Here is a 21,590-nt window from a genome sequence, read left to right on the forward strand (position 1 = left end):
TATGGAGATGGTAACTTAAACAGGATCAGACAAGATGGAAGAGTCTGAGGCTGTGCCAATGAAATAGAAGTGTAACGCCACCTATTGCACGCATCTATAAAGTATGACCAGGAGAATGGGGATTATTGAAAGCATCTATCCGAGAGTACCGTCTATAGTGTTCAATGATATAATCCAAGGCTCTTACCCACGTGAAGCCGCCATGCTCGTAGACGCCGTCTCCTGAATAGGAAGTGCGTGTAACCCCGCCTAATATGGCCCTCAACCCGACGCCAGATTGCGCATGACGTCATGCGCAATGTGGGCGGGTCAGGTCCTCAACTGCGCGCGCACCAAATGGGCGCGTACGCAGTGTCGTTCTAGATGCGGGCCACAAATGGCAGCCCAGAACGGCCACAGCAAAAGCCGGCCGGACAGGGAACATTATTAATAATTAAAATTTTGTTTAATGTTAACTGTTTTTGTTGTAACTGTACGGCATGTCTCTGTGGACGTCCCTTTATGTTTGGCATCTGCTTGGTGTCCTCCGCTGCATTCTCCCCTCCGCCCGGATGGTAGCGTGCTCCCCATACTTCTCAGCGGATGTGTGGTCCTCTCGCACATCGCTGGCCGGATGTTCCCTGTCGGGCCGGCTTTTGCTGTGGCCGTTCTGGGCTGCCTTTTGTGGCCCGCATTTAGAACGACACTGCGTACGCGCCCATTTGGTGCGCGCGCAGTTGAGGACCTGACCCGCCCACGTTGCGCATGACGTCATGCGCAATCTGGCGTCGGGTTGAGGGCCATATTAGGCGGGGTTACACGCACTTCCTATTCAGGAGACGGCGTCTACGAGCATGGCGGCTTCACGTGGGTAAGAGCCTTGGATTATATCATTGAACACTATAGAAGGTACTCTCGGATAGATGCTTTCAATAATCCCCATTCTCCTGGTCATACTTTATAGATGCGTGCAATAGGTGGCGTTACACTTCTATTTCATTGGCACAGCCTCAGACTCTTCCATCTTGTCTGATCCTATTTAAGTTACCATCTCCATACAGATCCCTAAAAAAGTTTTCAATGACTCGCCACTCCGCAGGTAAAGCCTTATTTCCAAACTTCAACAGTAGGGATATTTTATTAGATATACGATTGAATGCTTATATATTCCATCTTCATTTAATAGGATAACATCCCTCGCTGAGGTCCAAATACTGCCGCACTGCAGTAGCCCCCCTGTCTCCAATCTTTTATTCTTGTTATGTGAGTGTGTCTACAAAAGACACCTAACAAGGTATAGAATCTAGCTCTCTATATATCTGTATAACCTTCCTCTCCCTATGGTGTTGGTGGGTTTTCAGCTTTACACACATATATATCTCCTGCCTCACATGTCCCTCCACATCCGCTGGGGAGACGTTTTTGTTGGGGAGCACTCTTACCTAGTCTGGTTGGTGGTGGGCCTGTCTGCGGTGGCTGCTTCGGATGCACTTGGACGTTCCACATTTGCATGCTTTTCAAGTCTACTGTTTTACATGTATGTATATGTATCAATAATAATTTTTTGTTATTGCTGTATTGTACAGGCTAATCAAGGCACTGCATAGTTTATATGTTTCTATTCCCCTGAAGAAGCGGTGCATCCATGCCCGCGAAACATGTCGGGACTGGTTTGATGTTCTTCATTGGACCGAAATATCTCTACAACTTTTTGCCTTGCGTCTTTTATGGCCTCACATATTCATTTTTGTACATGTCAGACCTATATGAATATTATTATTATTTTTTGTATTGTCTGTTTTGTTTTTAATATGCAATATTAATAAATATTTCATGTTTTTAACGACATTCTCATTCTATTGACCTACCTGGTACCTTTAAAGTCCCACCAGCCCTCCCACTATTCTTCTGACCTTTGGGTCTGTCTATTTTTGGTCCCCCTCTCCCCCTTTTTTCTAGCATCTCCCCCCCCCTTTTCCCCCCTTTTTCATCTCCTTTCCCTCTCTCCCCCCCTTTCCCCTCCCCTCTCTCTCCTTTCCTCTTCCTCCCTCCTCCTTTTCTCTTTTCCTTACTCTCTCTCCCCCCCCCCTTTATCATTCTTTCTCTCCACTCTCTCTTTCTGTTTCCCTCATATCTCTCTTCCCCTCTCTTTTGTTTTTCCATACCCCAGTACTAGCCTGTACACCTTAGGCCATAGTTGTGGGTATATTTCGGGACATCTTTCCCAGCATTTACATTATATTTTCTATTGTGAATAGAATATTGGTTTATAAGGTTTGAAAATCATTACATTCTGTTTTTATGTAGATTTTACAGTGTCCCATTTTTTTTGGAATTAGGGTTGTATTAAAAAAATGTCAGCTTGTGTGGTGTAATAAATTAGTGAGAGGAGAAACTGGAAATGAAGAAATAGTACTTTAAGTTCCAACTGCTGGCTATGAGCACACCAAATATTCCTATGCAATATTTCAAATCTACCTGAACGAATAAAACAAGCTGAATTTTTGATCTCCAATTTTAAGAAAATTTAAAGTGGTCCCGAACCTAAAAAAAGAGAACATTTCGCCATCTTATAGGGATCATTTAGAATAGTTAATTAATTATACTTCGATAGTAGCATGCAAAATCTACACTTTGTCTTAAATTCCTCCTGAAAAATAACAGTGCACTTCCCGTGCATAGGCATTCCTAACTGCTATTTCCACCAGATTTAGAGTGAGATTTGGTGATGTTAGTGCTGTGCTCATCACTGTGCTTTTTGCCGGAGAGGAAGATGTACTTGACGATCTACACTGCAAGAATCATCCTTGTGCTTCTGATTTATTCATTCTGTAAATCTGTGCTTTATGGATTTCTTCCACTGCTTCTAAAACATTCCAACCCCAGTCTCTGGAGGGGAAGCTTTGAGGAAGCAAAACCCTGCCTCTACCAAAATGTCTGTCTCCAGACAGAGATACGGTGCACAACTAGGAATTCTAAGTTAGTAATGGAGTAAGATCAGCTGCAGGGAGACCATAGGCAATACTTCTAGTAGTCCTTTTCCCCCTGCCTGTTTTTTCTTTTTTGTGCACAGCTTTCACAGTTCAGGCAAATTTTATGATACCAGACAATAAAATATATACAGATATTTGAAAATAATTTAGAACACAGTTAAAGTTTAATTTACATAGGCAGGAGCCGTCCTGCAAATTAAGGTAGCCTAATATTATTTAAGTGAATTGACAGGCCACCTTATAATTTATCTAGTCTTTAAAAGGGCTACCCTTTCAATGTGAAGAAGACATGACAGGCCACAGATGGAGATATGCAAAAAGAACAGAGCACAATCACGGCCATGCAAACAAGATGGACAGACTGCAACATGCAGGAACCCATATAGGAAGACCAATTATGAGCCAGGAGTGTGTTCTCACCGTTCTGAACAAAATGGCTGACCTAATCATCTCATTGGCTATGCCCAAATACCCTCCTCATCATCCTTTAGGTTCAGAGATGATGACAGAGGAAGCATCAAGAGCAGCATTAAAGGGACAAAACAAACATTTGGTTAGTGACTGCAAGAGAAACAGAAAAAGGACAATAGTTGCATTATAACAAATTGCATGCATATTCCACAACATGAGGGCCTTTTTATCCTTCAATGTTCCAAAAAGTCTTCCCAGAGGAAGGCTGTCTTCTGTCCAGGCCCTCTCTCACTGTGTGTCCCTTCGATGCAATGCAATCTCAGGCACTTATGCTTGATGTATGAGAAAGCACCGCGGGGACTGAGAAGGTGGAGAGTAAAGCAAGCCATAGATGATGAACTTTTCTTTCCTGCAACTATAGGTTGCATGAAAGTCCCTCTCACAGCACTATTGTGTCTTTCCATCTGGGAGCTTTCCCTGCTGGCAGAAGACAATAATTACTGCTAGCGGCTATACAGTCAGATCCATAAATATTGCGACATCGACAAAATTATAATCCTTTTGGCTCTATACACCTCCACAATGGATTTGAAATGAAACAAAAAAGATGTGCTTTAACTGCAGAATTTCAGCTTATATTTGAGGGTATTTACATCTAAATCAGGTGAAAGGTGTAGGAATTACAACAGATTGTATATGTGCCTCCCACTTTTTAAACACTTGGAGGCGCACTCCCGCCCCGCTCGCTCCTGCACATCCCCACGCGTGTGACAGGCGGACCCAATGTCCGCCGGTCACTCGCGATCGTCCGGAGCAGAGGGAGAAAGGCAGGCGGCTGATGTAAACAAAGCCGCCTGTCATTCTCCCCTGTGTAAGAACAGAGATCATACGGTCCTGCTATGTAGGATCGTATGTCTCTGTTGTTATACCACTAGCCACGCCCCTTTACAGTTAGAAGCACGCCCCTAGGGACACACTTAACCCCTGGATGTCTAATAAAGTTAACATCTTCCCTGCCAGTGTCATTTTTACAGTAACAGTGCATATGTATAGCACTGATTACTGTAGTAATGTCACTGGTACCTCTAAAAGTGTCAAAAATGTCAGTCAAGGGTCCGATCTGTCCACCGCAATGTTGCAGTCCCACAAAAAAAAAAAAAAAAAAAAAAAAAAAAAAAAAAAATCGCAGATCGCCGCCATTACTCGTTAAAAAAAAAAAACAACAAAAAATGACAAAAATCTTACCCTTAGTTAGTAAACGCAATAACTTTTGCGCAAACCAATCAAAATACGCTTATTGCGATTTTTTTTTACCAAACATATGTAGCAGAAAACAAATTGGCCTAAAATGTTAAAAAAATTTGATTTTTACATTTTTTTCGGGGGGAATTTCATATAAAAAAAATGTGAAAAATATTGTTATTTTTGCAAAATTTACGCTCTTTTTTGGTTTATAGCGCAAAAAGTAAAAATCGCACAGGTGATCAAATACCACCAAAAGAAAGCCCTGTTTGTGGGAAAAAAAGGACGTCAATTTTGTTTAGGTACATCATCGCACGACCACGCAATTGTCCGTTAAAATCCCACAGTACCGAATCGCAAAATACCCCCTTGTCAGGAAGGGGATAAAATCTTCCGGGGCTTAAGTGGTTAAGGGACCAAAAGTAATGGGACAATTGGCTGCTCAGCTGTTCCATGGCCAGGTGTGTGTTATTCCCTCATTATCTCATTTACAAGGAGCAGATAAAAGGTCCAGAGATCATTTCAAGTGTGCCATTTGCATTTGGAATCTGTTGCTGTCAACTCTCAATATGAGATCCAAAGAGCTGTCACTATCAGTGAAGCAAGCCATCATTAGGCTGAAAAAACAAAACAAACCCATCAGAGAGATAGCAAAAACATTAGGTGTGGCCAAATCAACTGTTTGGAACATCCTTAAAAAGAAAGAATGCACTGATAAGCTCAGCAACACCAAAAGACCCAGAAGACCACGGAAAACAACTGTGGTGGATGACCGAAGAATTCTTTCCCTGGTGAAGAAAACACCCTTCACAACAGTTGGCCAGATCAAGAACACTCTCCAGGAGGTAGGTGTATGTGTGTCAAAGTCAACAATCAAGAGAAGACTTCACCAGAGTGAATACAGAGGGTTCACCACAAGATGTAAACCATTGATGAGCCTCAACAACAGGAAGGCCAGATAACAGTTTGCCAAACAACATCTAAAAAAGCCTTCACAGTTCTGGAACAACATCTTATGGACAGATGAGACCAAGATCAACTTGTACCAGAGTGATGGGAAGTGAAGAGTATGGAGAAGGAAAGGAACTGCTCATGATCCAAAGCATACCACCTAATCAGTGAAGTATGGTGGTGGTAGTGTCATGGCGTGGGCATGTATGGCTGCCAATGGAACTGGTTCTCTTGTATTTATTGATGATGTGTTTCAGGCAATATTATCTGCTCATATTCAGCCAAATGCTTCAGAACTCATTGGATGGCGCTTCACGGTGCAGATGGACAATGACCTGAAACATATTGCGAGAGCAACCAAAGAGTTTAAGGGAAAGAAGTGGAATGTTATGCAATGTCCAAGTCAATCACCTGACCTGAATCCGATTGACAAAAGAAGAAGACAAAACTGAAGGGAAAATGACCCAAGATCAAGCAGGAACTGAAGATAGTTGCAGTAGAGGCCTGGCCGAGCATCACCAGGGATGAAACCCAGCGTCTGGTGAGGTCTATACGTTCCAGACTTCAGGCTGTAATTGACTGCAAAGGATTTGCAACCAAGTATTAAAAAGTGAAAATTTGATTTATGATTGTTAATCTGTCCCATTACTTTTGGTCCCTTAAAAAGTGGGAGGCACATATACATACTGTTGTAATTCGTACACCGTTCACCTGATTTGGATGTAAATACCCTTAAATTAAAGCTGAAAGTCTGCAGTTAAAACACATCTTATTTGTTTTATTTCAAATCCATTGTGGTGGTGTATTGAGCCAAAAAGATTAGAATTCTGTTGATGTCCCAATATTTATGGACCTGACTGTAGCTGCCGGCAGTAATCATATGCAAAAAATCCAACAGGCTAGTTGTACTGACATTAATCAATGGATTGACTTCAGTACACACAGCCTGCCCATAGATAGATCAAATCTCGGCTGGTCCCTGCTGAAGACAGGCCGAGATCATCTATGGCTGGCTTAGATATACAGCGACCTAACGAGCCCATGACCTAGACAGTTAAACTCCTCATGGCCCAGCCACTTTAAAAGCTCACATGCTGTTTACTTAAGCAACTCGCAGGCCACCCACCGAAACAGTGAACAGCTTGTCCAACTTAATGGCTCACCACTGCCCACTAGAGCTGCACGATTCTGGACAAAACGAGAATCACGATTTTTTGCTTAGAATAAAGGTCAAAATTCTCGGTGTAAAATCATCTTTCACATTATACAAAAAAAATTGGCCTAAATTTACTGTTCAGTTTTTTGTAAATTCATTGAAGTGTATTTTTTCCTAAAAAATTTCTTTTGAAAGACTGCTGACCAAATACAGTGTGACATAAAATATTGCAATGACCGCATTTTATTCTCTAGAGTCTCTGTTAACAAAAATATATTTAAGTTTCGGGTTCAAAGTCATTTTCTAGCAAAAAAATACTGATTTTAACTTGTAGGCAACAAGTGTCAAAAAAGGCTTAGTCTTTAAGTGGTTAAAGTTCATCCCTTTGATTTAAAAGAACCAAATGATACAATGCAATGTTGTGATAAACTTTGTAGGCTGAGCAGAGAACAGCTCTGCACTTGTTTAACATGAATCGTGGAAATGCCGGATTAAGATTGTGAGGGGAGTTAAATCGAGATCGCGATTGTTTAATGATTAATCGTGCAGCTCTACTGCCCCCCCCCCCCCCAAATAAACAGTTAGTGAAAAATGGGATTTTTGACCTACTGTAAAATCCATTTCTCTGATGTTTATTGATGGACACAGCTCCTAATCTTCTTGATCATTGGGTTATACTGCCTCCTACAGGAGTAGGACACTAGGCAGGAAAAAGCTTGACTACGCCTATGGAGCAGTCCCAGGGGGTATACTCCCACTCTCAGCTATAGGCAGTCAGTTTTGTTACAAACAGTGTCAGAAAAAAGCCAACTCCACAGAGGGGTGGGTGCTGTGCCCGTCAATGAACATCAGTGAAATTGATTTTATGGTAAGTGAAAAATCCTATTTTCTCTTTCACTCATTAACGAACACAGCTCCTTATCTTCTTGACCATTGGGATGTCCGTAAGCAGTGTCAAACATGAAGGGTGGGAACAGCAAGAAAAAAATTACCAAGGCTAAACCATAGCCAACCAGGTAACATGGAGCTCAACCATAAACAACTGGAGCTCACCGGAAAAAAACAATAGACCCTGGAAAAGGACCAGGTCCTCTAAACAGCAGTCTGCAAAAACTTGCAGCCAAACGAAGCATCCGCAGATGCCAACACATCTACCTTATAAAACTTTGTGAAAGTGTGCACAGACGACCAAGTGGCCGCCTTGCAAACCTGTCACACTGATGCCTGATGGAAGGCCCAGGAGGCACTAAGCGCCAGTGTAAAATGTGTCTAAACAGGGAAAGGAGGAACCGGACCCCTAATTGAATAGGCCTGAATCACTGTCTGATCCATCTGGAAATGGTCACAGCAGAAGCGGCCAACCCTTTCCGAGGTCCATCCGGGAGTACAAATAGTGAGTCTGACTTCCCAAAAGACTTCGTAGATGCCAGGTACACCCTGATTGCCTGAACCACATCCAGGGAATGCAAGGCAATTTCTTTAGGATGTTTAGGCCTGGGACATAGGAAAGGCAAATGGAAATTAGAGACAACCTTTGGAAGGAAAGACAGACAGGGACGGAGAACCACCTTATCTCAGTGAACCACCAGGTAAGGTGAACGACAAGACAACCCTGCCATCTCCGACACCCTGCGCGCAGCAGAAATAGCCACCAAAAAGGCCTCCTTCTGGGACAACGTAAGCAGGGGAACCTCCTGAATATTTTCGAAGGGAGGTTTCTGGAGAACTGACAACAAAATTGAGGTCCCACGGCAGCAGTGGAGACCGCACTGGAAGAGCCAAGTGTCGAACTCCCTTGGAGGAAAAGGGGGAACCCCAAGAGACCACCACGCAATGTACTTCTAGGAAGATCTACCATCGTACTTGGAAGAAGTAGATTTCCAAGCCTTTAACAGGAATCATCGATTCAGACAAACCTCTATCCTTCAGTACCTGGCTTTCAACAGCCAAGCCATTGAAGCCAGCAACTGTAAAGCAGGATGGAAGATTGACCCTTGGGACAGCAGACCTTCCCTGAGAGGAAGTCTCCAAGGAGCATTGGCAACCAGCCGTACCAGATCGGTGTGGCCCGGAGCAACTAGAATGCATCTGTAGTGTCGGCCAGAGGATCCCGAGACCATGCCACAAACCTCTGAACCGTCCTTGGAATGAGTACAGCAGAGAGGGCTGGAACGATTCGGTATGCCCACCTTAGAATGCCGGCTACTTGCCGAGCCGCCAGGACACTTCTTGTGCCCCCTTGGTGATTGACATAGACCATGGCCGAGGCATTATCCGATTTAATTCGTACCGGACACCCCTGAAGACGAATTGTACAAAGTCTGATCTCTCGGAGTTCCAGTACATTAACCGGCAGTCTGGACCCCCTGAACACAATCTGTGCTGAGGATGCTTCCCCCCCACCCGGATATGCTGGCATCCGTGGTGACAACCGTCCTGTACAGAGGGAGAAAGGATTTTCCCTGTTGAAGTGCCGGAGAACAAGGCCATCTCTAGAGACCGTGGATTCTTGTCCCATTTTACCAGAATCTCTTTGTCCAGAGATCTCGTGTGGGACTGTGGAAACGGAACCGCCTTGAAGGTAGACACCATTAGGCCCAGCACTCACATGCAAGCCTGCAGGGATGACCGTCTGCTGGACAACAGAAGCTGAATTGCCTCCTGCAATGTCTGGAATTATTCCAGAGGAAGAAACACTCTGGCTGAGGCCGAGTCCAGAGTCAGACCCAGATAGTCCCGTTTTGTTGACAGAACCATAGCAGATTTCTGAAGGTTCAGAATCCAACCGAACTCCCTCAGAGTTCACAGAGTAATCTCCAAGATGTCCATCAGAGCAGTTGGAGGCTCCGCTCGCAGAAGAAGGTCAAGGTACCCCGGTACCGCGATCCCCCGCTGATGCAACAATGCTAGCATCGGGGCCAACACTTTTGTGAAAACCCGAGGAACAGAGGTGAGACCAAAGGGTAATGCTCCTCGCCCATGGCCAAGCGGAGAAAGCGCTGGAGACCGGCATATATTGGAATGTGAAGGTAGGCGTCTTTGATGTCGTCAGAAGTGAGAAAATCCCCATGATGTAGGGACACCATCAAGGTGCAAATGGACTCAATTCGGAACATCTGTCCCCGCACAAAGCAGTTTAGCGCCTTGAGGTCCAGAATTGGACGTACCTTGACTTCCTTCCTGGGAATGTTGAACAGGTTTGAGTAAAACCCCTGAAAACATTCCGAAGTCGGAACCGAAACAATCACCCCTAACAAGTCTTGCACTGCCCCAAAGAGACCCCGTAAGCGATCTGGAGACAAGGGCAGGTTGGAAGGGAAGAACCTTTCCAGAGTATAAAACCGAAACTTGATCTTGTAGTCGGACCGAATTACTTTGTGGACCAACTTGTCCTGTACCAGGGAGGTCCACGGATCCCGAAACCAGCGAAGATGTCCCCGACCCCAGATACATGCAGAGGAAGCCTTGTCCGCAGGTCTGGAAGAGTCAGTTCGTGGCTTGCCAGACCAGGTCCTCTTGGAACCTCCGGTGGAAGTCCTAAAGGGCTTTGATCCCTTGTCTAGAGACCCTGAGGGATGAAAAAGGCCTCTTATGAGCCGAGAAGAATGGCCCTCGTCTAGGAGGGGACTCCTTGCCCTTGGTAGCCTGTGGAAGAAGAGTACTCTTCCCCCCTGTGAGACCCTTAATGTCATCCAAGGAAGCTCCAAACAGAGGATCCCCTACATGGGGAAGATCAGATAAGGCCTTCTTAGAAGTCTGGTCCTCAGACCAGCAGTTCAGCCAGATAATACGCTGAAGGATCACTGCTGATACAGTCTAGAATCAAAAAAGACACATCCAAAGAGGCATCACAGATAAAACTGTAGCCCCCTGGACCAACTGATCCGCTAGCTCTGCAAAGGCAGGGAGAAGTTGTTTCCCCTCTAGGTTCCAGCGTAAAAGTTTAGTCCACTCGGTCAGAGTTTGCGACACCAGGGCAATAGTAAATACCGACCTAAGTGCCGAACCAGCCCCAGTGAACATATGGCAGGCCTGAGCTTTAAAGGCTGGGAACTCCTCAACCCGGAATTAAGGTAGCTTTATTTAACCTGGAAATCAGCGAGTCCACCACAGGTGGGACCCTCCACTTTTTAAGCAGAGTATCCTCATAAGGATAACACATAGCAAAACGCTTAGGGACCACAAGAGTGCATTTTGGCCAACCCCACTGTTTTCTGACAATGTTGTCAAAGTAAGTGGAAAAGGGGAACACCCTTGCCACTTTGGAGGGCCTGTGGGTGCCAAAAGGGACCAGCGACTCCGACGCAGCATCAGGCGCATCCTCCATTTTTCAAGTTTCACGCACCGACATACTCAGTGCATCCACCAGCGCCTTTTCATGCGCACTATAGGAGCAGAGGAATTATTCTCACTATATCTGAGCACTCAGGATGTGTGGACGCAGACCCAGTAGGGTGAATCGCGTCCGCGGTGGCCGAATCAGATTCAGGATCTGATGAGACAGAGGAGGCAGGGGAGGGCGGGGGGCGCTGTATACTTAGCTCACCCGGAAAACAATCAGGGGAGGATCGCCGACTGCGATCCTGCAAAGGGGATGCTGACCAAGGGCCCACGAATGGACCACCCACTGGACCCCACAAAAAAAAATAGGGGGTCCCCCCTCAAGCCCCTCCATAATAGGAAATAGCCCCCTTAAAAGGGAGCCACCCGCCGTGACGTGGACGCGCAGGCAGGGTACTCTGATGGTCCCACAGCGCTAAAAAAAGGGGCAGGTGCCCTACACAATAATGGTGGCATGGCTGCCATCAAAAAGTAAACTGCCCCCACAGCGCGACCCCTTCCCTTCCTTCCTTCGCATGGCCTAGTAGGCCGCAAGCCGCTGCCTAAATTTTTGCATGGATTCCAGCCAGGCAGATTCCCAAAAGAAGACTGGGGGCTTCAGCTAACCTCACTGGAGACGACCCCCAACAGAGGCACCCAACCCGCAAGTTGCAGCCTAATTTTTGTGGACGCCCAGCCGACCACCCAGAGGCAGCGGAGGGGAGGGCGAAAACCAAAAAAATAGGGTAGTGGCTTCAGACACCTTCACCGCCCCACATAGCTCCCGACCAGTAGGCCGCAAAGTCGCAGGCTACATTTTTTGGCCAGATCCAGCCGTGTGAGGTGCGGACCCGCAGATGCTAAACCATCCACTCCCCCAGCCCAAAAACTGCAGCAGGGAGCCCAGAGGACATCCCTGCCCTAGTCACCAACCCCCAAGGTGGCGAGGAACCCTGCTATACCCCCTGTTGCACACCAGGAAAACCTCAGCCAGCAGCAAATCCATGGCAAAAGCCATCTCAAAACCTTTCCCAGGGAGAGGGGGGGGGGCAGAAGACCCACAGTGACGCCTGAAATTTTAGAGGGGCTGGGGGGAAGGATGGGATCCCAAGGGTGCCACCATCCCAGGGAGGGGCCCACGTCCACCCCAAAACCCTTCAGGGGAAGAGGGGGGACAGCTACTTACCATACTAGGAACAGGGTGGGCACCGCTCCTGACAGACCACTGCTCCATCGGAATAGGGGAGGCTGTTGGCCAGGAGAAACGCTGCGACTCAGGGCGGGGCCAGGTCATATGCGCCCTCGTGAGACATTTAACTTGCAGGCCAGCCCCCGTCCAGTGGGACTATATCATGGTCAATCTAGCGCACAGAGCGGAGGCCTGCATGCGCTCGCTGGCTGGACTTGGGGGACCCTCTGGATCTAGATTATCCAGTCCGTCACCCAGTCTGGCAGTTGACTGTAGATCCTCACAGGAACCAAATAACAAAGATAGGAAAAAGTTCCATTTAAAAGGAAAAAAAATTGCCAGGACCAGAGATCCCAGCAAGGAACTAGGTCCTTACTCCTGACTAGGCAATAAAAAACTGAGTGCCTAAAAAAAAAAAGAGAGTGGGAGTATACCCCCTGGGACTGCCCCAAAGGCGTAGTCAAGCTTTTTCCTGCCTAGTGTCCAACTCCTGTAGGGGACAGTATAACTCAATGTTCAAGAAGTCAATGAATGAAAGAGAAATCTAACATTTTACACTTCTAGAGCCACATCCATAGTATTATCCCCTTGATGATCCTTCCATACGCCACTTTCTCCAATCCTTTTGGCTCTTCATTCAAATGGAACTCCAGTTATGGCTAACAGGCCCTTGAAATTAGGGCAAGAATCTCGCATTTTAGGTCAGAAGACGGACCCTACTCCAGGCTAGAATTTCTTTCTATACAAGAAACCTACAATCACCTAATAGAGACCACGGTTTCCAACAATAGGTCAGGGTGACATGTTACCTGATCAGGGGAGGGCTTGTGGTTGGTTTGGTTGGACTGGGCAGAAGACTTTAGGTGGTCGGCTTCATAGTTATCCGCCATCAGTTTCATTCGGTTCTGTGTCTGTTGGGAAGGGATGGTTAAAATGATCTGTTAGACAAATACAGCAATGGTATCAGACATACAAATATATTTACAATATATTTCAAAAAGAAACATAAGATTAAAAAAAAAAAAAATGGAAAAAACAGCATCTTTTGATACTAAGAAAGCAAGTCAGACAATAAAACAAATTGCTTTTAAACCGCTATGCACCTTTGCAACTTTAAAGTTATGACTCCAAGAACTCTTCTTCTTCCAAAGTTACAATGTTGTTTAAATTTAGCGAATGTAATTTCCAGAAATACACTATATGGCCAATTGTTTGAGCACACCTAACCATCACACCTATGTACAGGTATAGATGTGTGTGAACACCGCTTTAGGTTAGTGTCCCATCTCCTCCTCCAATAACACACAGACCAGGTGCTGGCCAGGTCACAAATTCCAATGAGCAAAAAATAATTCTGGTTGGCGGCACGTCCAGTAAAATTACCTTTGTTTCAGTAAGTCCATAAAAACATGTCCAAAGGGAGCATGAAACACATTAGCTGGTGATGCTGTTCCCCTATATTTGTGTTTTTGGACATGTTTTTATGGACTTGCTGAAATAAAGGTGATTTTACTGGACGTGTGGCCAACCAGAATATTTTTTTGCTCACACCTATATGTACTTATTGCAGATCTCATTCCAAAACCATGGGCTTCGATACAGAATTTCTCTACCCTCTTTTGTGGATAGAACAACCTCCACTCTTTTGGAAAGGCTTTTCACAGGATTTTGGAGCATGTCTCTGGACATTTGTACAATTTATAGCCATAAGAATATTTGTTAGGTCAGGTACTGAAGCTGGATGAGAAGACCAGGCTTGCAATTGGAGTTTCAATTTACTCCAAAGATGTTCACTAGGGCTAGGGTCAGGGCTCTGTGGAGGACACTTGAGTTCCTCTACATCAACCTGGTCAAACCATGCCTTTGCGCATAGGGCACAGTCGTGATGGAACAGAAAAGGGTCTTCCCTAAACTGCTGCCACAATTCTGAAGTGTACATTTGTCTAAAATGTCTTTGTATGCTGTAGCATCAATAGCACCATTCACTGGAAAAACCTGAACTCAATAATTCAGAGGATGCCTACATACTTTTGGCCATAACGTGTATGTCTTTGTTTCGGTTGTTCAATTTGCCAACAATTTACTTTCAGCCTGTGCCACCATGCTGTCTGCTGTTTGGATTAGGAGTAGACTAGCAGTGAAGCTCACCCAGAGCTTTCACTCCTGACCCACATACAGCCCATTCAGACTTGCGCGACAGGATTTTGTGGGGCGACCTTGGCGCGACTTGCACAGACTTCATATAATTGAAGTCAATGCAAGTCGCCTCCAGGTCGCCCCAAAGTAGTACAGGACTCTTTTTCTAAGTCGGAGCGACTTGTGTCGCTCCTATTAGAACGGGTCCTGTACTATTCAATGGCGAGCGACCGACCGCGACTTGTCAGGCGACCAAGTCGCCTGACAAGTCGCGCTAGTGTGAATGGACCCTTAATCTTCCCCTTTTGACCTGGTGTGTGGTATGTCAATAAAATTGTTCAGTTCAGGAAATTACATCAGCTACACTGAAACAAGAAAAAAAAATGAATGACTTTACAAGGAACACAAAAATAAAATAAAAAAGAGTTTTTATATTTACGCGTTGAGTTCTTCCATAACGTACAGATTACAGCAACATTGCAGCCACCAACGCCCTTGAAATAATAAGTAACAGGGTCGTCCAGCTACAACAAGTCCCGGAGTTTACAGCTGAGAATGTACGTGGGACATCAGACACAGGATGAGCACAGATGTGCCGGACAATCGTCCCCAGCTGGGCTCGGACCTGCTGACACAGCATTGTCACTCTCCAGGGGGGACAAGAGTAAATATTACTTAATGTCCAAACTATTTCAACTTCAGCTCTCGCCAGTAATTTAGGGTCAGCTGTTTGTTTGCAAGGCTAACCATCTAAAACAGAAATTGCCTTCTTATCCTCCTGAATGGGCTGGGCCGCTCCAAAGTTGCCGCCAAGGACAGTGCGATCATGGTAGCAGCACTGTGAGATAATCTGATTTGTGATTACCTCCAAATACCTATCTTGCTCTGTTTTACCTGAACAGACTCTTCAAGTGCCATTATCACTCTTCAGTGCTAATTCACTATCATTATAAATAAATTCTTGATTTTTACCCCCCCTTTTTTTTTTTAAAGACAAATTCTAGCTTACATCATAAATATAAATGCCAAATATTTCTAATGTATAGATTAGGTAAAAATCTTTAAAAATATAAAAAGACAAATTACACATCAGCAAAACAAGTGTCGCTGTTATTCGCACTCTTAATGCCACTCTAAACCAGTGTTTCTCAACCTTTTTTCAGGCAAGGCACCCTTTAAAATTATGGACTGTCTCGAGGTGCCCCATTCTAAAATTTAGAAAACTATTCTAATAGTTTTACATAATACACACGTAGGACATCCAGCGTTAAAGGGGATTTATTCTTTCACATCCAATACACGTTTGCACACTGGTACTGACCAGTATTTCAATGTTTCTCTTCTCTTCATCACTAATGTGACTCAAGTGCTCACAGTAAGAGGCAGGGAAGGATCATTGGTTGTTAGGACGCCAGCGGCTAGAAGCTCGTAATGGTGCACAATGAAAACATGTGGCTTTGTGTAACTAAAAGTCCGGCATGATCCATCTGCTGGCTTGTATACAATTTTGGGGCAATTTTTAGGCATTTTGCCAAGGAACCCCTGAAGAAACCTCAAGGCTCCCTGGTTGAAAAAGGCTGCTTGAAACCAACAAAAAGCATCGATATTGAATTACTTCTGATGTGTGAAAGAGATTATCATAATTACCAAGTTTTACTGCCACAGAAAACTGCCTGGGCCACCTGCCTACCAACTGGCAGGAAAACAAACACTGGGAAAAGGGTTCTGTTATGGGGAGTGGTAGAAAGGAAAAATTCTGCAGAGCAATTTCATCTTGTCAAGAACAGGATGGATAAACACCTATAATGAATACCTTAAAGCACATCTCCCCATCCTTGCTTTTCCTCCCTCTTTTTGTTTAAACTTCCTTCATACATGTTTTTTCCTGGGTTTTCTAGCCAGTTGCATGAGATCTTTTGGTCTTCTTCCTTTTCTCCCTGTGGCTGAGGTGGACAGCCATCCATAATGCAGAGTGTCTCTGATGTCTAAGCCTAAGTGGTGACACAGCCACAAAAAGCATTCTTTTGATGGCCCGGAGTTACAGAGAGTGGGCTAAATGATGCTGGCTGTCATTCAACCTAAAAGAAAACTGGCGGTGGAGAATAGTTTGTGCAGGGAATCACTCACGAGACAAGGTGAGTATTGCAGCAAGTTTATTTGATATTTTTAAAAAGGCTGGGCAATTTATTTTGACAAATAGCCCTGGCGATGTGCTTTAAGTCCCTGCACAGTACAGGGGATCAATTCTATTTACAATATTCAAAAAATCCATATTTCTAGTTTACCATTTCCCTTCGGAATTACCTCATGTAAGGCAAATGTCGAAAAAGATAACTACACTCTGACATAAAAATGGACAGATTTGTAAAAATCAGTATTACAATAGTTTTTATTTCAGGCACATTAATAAATGAGGCTTCTTTTTGATTAGTGTTGGAGGGATTCTGGATCACTCCCAGCATGCAAAATAATACTGTGTCAACTATACTGATAAAAAAAATTGCTAGTTTCGAAAAATGGCAAAATGTCCGCTATCCTGTGGGAGTTGTTGCAGTCTAAATACTAACTGGAATGAAAGAAAAAAAAAAAATCTGATGCACTGAAAGGGATGAGCGGGTGTAAAGTGCAAGAGTATCATTAACTTCAGACACTAAGCAAAATACACAAGAGAAAACAGATATGGTTATATCTTCCAGTGCCGTTTTACTTGCCAGTAGATTTGTAAAGCAATACAGATACTCCTATTCAAGAGTCTATCTGCCCAATATATAAATTTCAGTGTTTGGTGGACAATGAAGGGTAAACTCCCTCGCAGTTTCTTCTCAGGGGCTCTAATGAGATATCTGTGAGGAGTTCCCTGGTCTGGAAGCCAGCTGTGCCCATTATAGGGGCTCTCACTATCCTTGTGCTGAGTTCCAGGTCTACATGCTTGTTGTGCCCATTATGAGTTCCAGGCTTTGCACAACTGTTGTGTTCATTATGACGGTCTCCCACCATCACTCCACAATATCCTGGCTCTCACCCTTTGCTATGTCTATTATGAGGGGCTCCTACCATGCTTGAGTTCCCACGTCTGCATGCCCAATGTACCCATTATAAGAGGCTTTTACCATCCATTTGATAAGTTCCTTTGTTTGTGCACCTGCTGTGCCCATTATGAGGGGTTCCTACCATCTCTGCCCTGCGTTCTTGGGTCTGGACACTTGCTGTATCCATTAATAGGTGATCCCACCACCTCTGTGATGTGTTCCCAGGTTTGCACACCTGCTGTGGTCATTACCAGGGGCCCCCTCTACCATCCCTGGTGGATGTTTTCTTTTAAATTATGGAGAATAAAACTGCAGGAACTGGAACACACCTAAAACGCTAAGCTGGACAGAAATGGATTTAGGAATCATGGCAGGGAGATCTGTTGGATTATTCAATATATACAAGAAGTCAGGAACTTATTAACTATAATATCATTGTTAGGTGGTATGTGCAATGGTTTACAGCCTCAACAGCCCAACCAGGTAGTTGGAATACTTGAACACATTTTGAAGTCCACCCTGATATCTCTCGTGCCTGTAGGCACACACTCTCACTGAAACCTGATTGCATCTATCTTGTGTTTGGCAAACACAGAGATATAAACGAACTCAACTAAACTGGCATGCTTTTATGTTTTTTTGAAGAAAGACAAACAAGGACAAGTGGGGTGTTCTTATATATTTGCCTGAAGATGTTCTGTAACCGGGCAGATTTTTCCTGCATGGAACCAATGACGCTAGTTACGAGCTCATCCATCATCTTGGAGGCCTCCTGATCATAGACTTGTGAAATGATGTCACCTTAGTAATTGTGGCCTTTTTCCAACAAGTGTGATTATTATGTGTACTGTACTTGTACTTGTGTACTGTACTTGTAACGTAGATTGATTAGTTATTGCTGAGCCCTGGAAATCTCTGTAAGCAAACACTGAGATAGTGATATGAGAAGGTAACGGCAGAATTCTGAAAGACAAGGTCGGATGGGAATACTCTCTTCCTTGAAGATGTCCGAATTTTTGCAGAAATGGATGTGTTTAATGTTCATCCAAAACTAGATTGTTTTTCTTTAACAATAATGTTTTGGCTAAATTAATTTATCTTTACACATATCCTTTTGGTTGTCGGTACAAAGCTATCATTTATAGACAGTGGTATGCATCACCAAAGTAGTTCCTATATGTATTGGTGAAGAGAGTCCAGTTCTGGTTACAGAGCTTTTATGCCGACAACTTCAGAAAGTCTTTCTGCTGATAGTATAGAACATTGTTATCCAAACTACGGCCCGGGAGCCAGATGTGGCCCTTTGGGCACTATTCCTCCCCACTGATACGAAATACTATTCTGCCAATAGACACCAACAATGGGGCACCATTGATGGGACACTATTCCTCCCCCTAATACCAAAGGTGGTGATGTTTACTCCCACTGATGCCAGGAAAATGTCCACTCCTGCTGGTCACTGTGCATTGAAAGGGGTCACGCTGGTCACTGTGCATTGAAAGGGGTCACGCTGGTCACTCTGTATTGAAAGGGGGGCACGCTGGTCACTGTGCATTGAAAAGGGGCAAGCTGGTCTTTCTGCATTGAAAGGGGGCACGCTGTAGTCACTCTGCATTGAAGGGGGCACACTATACCTTGATTACTGAAGGCCCCTTTCACACTTGTGTGACCTCAAAGTCACGCAATTTTTTTACAGTTTTTGGCTGCAAAGCAATGCTTATTAGATTTTTCTTTCTGCGCCCCCCCAAAAAAAATTTTGAGCACCAGCACCACTGTTCTTTCCTGCTATCATTGAGTCAACTAATTTCTTTCAAAATTCCTTAAAAAATTCATCCAGACCTGCTATATTAATATAAGCCCAGATGTAAGGAATAGGTGTCAATATATTATGAAAAAAAACCCCGAAATATCCCATTCACAGAATTTCTTACATTTTAGAAAAAGCTTCCTTCCTGTTCATTCGAATATTTTCATCACTATGCTTGAAAATGAAGGCCGATTTGACCCAACTAACCATTAGAAATTAAACTAACAATCCTTAAAGGGTAAGTCCACCCTAAAATCCCTGCATCTATAGACATCAACGATCTAACACTAACCTATCTAGCCCTGTAAAAACGAAACTATGCACACCTTTTTTGAAGCCGTTCCGATCTGGTCTCCAGCAGCAGAAGCTCTGCACAGGACACAGCCCACAATGGCTGTGAAATGAACAGGGAGTGACGTCACCCATAGACTTACTATGAGGCTTCCGTTGTCGGATGTGTCCTCTGCACCCGCCTCCACAGCAAAGCCGCAGCTGACCGCTCAGTGTGGGATTCGGTCGGATCGGCTTAAAAAAAGGTATGTATGTATGTATACTGATTTCTTCTTTACAGGGCTAGATAGGTTAGTGTTAGATTGTGGATGTCTGTAGATGCAGGGATTTTAGTGTTAAGGTGGACTTCTACTTTAAACAAACATTTTCAAATGAAACTCTACTGGTGCATGGCCAGCTTTAGGCAGGGTTGATATAGTTACATAGTTACATAGTTAGTGAGGTTGAAAAAAGACATCAGTCCATCCAGTTCAACCTATGATGTGTGTGTGTGTTTGCTTTAACCGTACATTGTATACCCCTGTATGTTGTGGTCTTTAAGGTGTCCATCTAATAGTTTTTTGAAACTATCAATGCTCCCTGCTGATACGACTGCTTGTGGAAGAGAATTCCACATCCTTACCGTTCTTACAGTGAAGAACCCCTTACGCACTTTAAGGTTAAACCGCCTTTCCTCAAGTTTTAGTGAGTGGCCACGTGTCTTATTGTATCTCCTATCTCTGAATAGTTTGTTCCTTATGCTCGGGTCACCAGTACAGTATTTGTACATTGATATCATATCCCCCCTCAATCGTCTTTTCTCCAGAGAGAAAAGGTTCAGTGCTTGTAGTCTTTCCTCATAGCTGATGTCCTCCATTCCCCTAATTATTTTTGTTGCCCTTCTCTGGACTTTCTCCAATTCCAGCACATCCTTTCTGAGGACCGGTGCCCAGAACTGGACAGCATACTCCAGATGTGGCCGGACCAGAGTCTTGTAGAGTGGGAGAATAATCTCTTTATTTCTGGAGTGAATCCCCTTTTTTATACATCCCAGTATTCTGTTGGCTTTGCTTGCGGCGGCTTGGCATTGCATGCCACTGCCAAGCTTGTTGTCTACCAGTACCCCCAAGTCCTTTTCCATCCTAGACTCACCCAGAGGTTCCCCCCCTAGTGAGTAGCTTGCTTTCTGGTTTCTGGCCCCCAAGTGCATTACTTTACATTTATCAACATTAAACCTCATCTGCCATGTAGTTGCCCACCCCGTTATTTTGTTCAGGTCTGCTTGCAAGGTTTCCACATCCTGCATAGAAGATATTGGCATGCCTAGTTTAGTATCATCTGCAAATACTGAGATTGTACTAGATATCCCCTCCTCTAGATCATTTATGAACAAATTAAACAGGATTGGTCCCAGGACAGAACCCTGGGGGACCCCACTTTCCACACCCGCCCAATCCGAGTACTCCCCATTAATCACCACCCTCTGTACTCTCCCCTGGAGCCAGTTCTCTATCCAGGTACTCACCTTATGATCCATACCTACCTTCCTTAGTTTGTACAGTAATCGTTTGTGGGGAACGGTGTCAAAGGCCTTTGCAAAGTCCAGATACACCACATCCACAGGCTTACCTTTATCTAGGTGGCTGCTCACTTCATCGTAGAAGGTTAATAGATTGGTTTGGCAGGAACGATTTTTCATAAATCCATGCTGATTACTACTTATAATACCGTTTTCATTACTAAAGTCTTGTATGTGGTCCCTTAACATCCCCTCCAAAATTTTGCAGACTACAGATGTTAGGCTGACCGGCCTATAGTTACCCGGGATATATCTCGGCCCCTTCTTAAATATTGGTACCACGTTGGCTTTTTTCCACTCAGCTGGCACCATACCCGTCTGTAAACTATCCTTAAAGATCAAGAATAATGGTCTGGCAATCACCTGGCTGAGCTCATTAAGAACCCTCGGGTGCAAGCCATCCGGTCCCGGGGATTTATTTATGTTAAGTTTCTCTAGTTTAGCTCTAAGTCTATCCTCTGTTAGCCATGGCGGCACTTCCTGAGGTGTATTATTTAGTTCGGCCTTACAAGCTGGGTTTGTGTAGCC

The 21,590-nt window shown here is 44.5% G+C and overlaps 1 protein-coding gene across 13 annotated transcripts in view; it reads right to left on the reverse strand.

Moving 5' to 3' along the window:
• The window catches only part of ERC1 (ELKS/RAB6-interacting/CAST family member 1), a 468,899-nt gene that overhangs the window by 41,190 nt on the left and 406,119 nt on the right, over positions 1–21,590 (reverse strand). For 8 of the 13 annotated variants that reach the window (XM_082255729.1, XM_082255727.1, XM_082255726.1 and 5 more), the window contains one exon: positions 13,051–13,152. In XM_082255729.1, the coding sequence (XP_082111855.1) occupies positions 13,051–13,152 (102 nt within the window). Of the gene's footprint in view, positions 1–3,392; positions 3,458–13,050; positions 13,153–21,590 lie in introns of all 13 variants that reach the window. The other 5 variants (XM_082255722.1, XM_082255720.1, XM_082255721.1 and 2 more) reach the window with 1 other exon arrangement.

The sequence above is a fragment of the Pelophylax lessonae genome (genome assembly GCF_965119305.1).
Source record: "Pelophylax lessonae genome assembly, chromosome: 4".
NCBI classification, from domain to species: domain Eukaryota; kingdom Metazoa; phylum Chordata; class Amphibia; order Anura; family Ranidae; genus Pelophylax; species Pelophylax lessonae.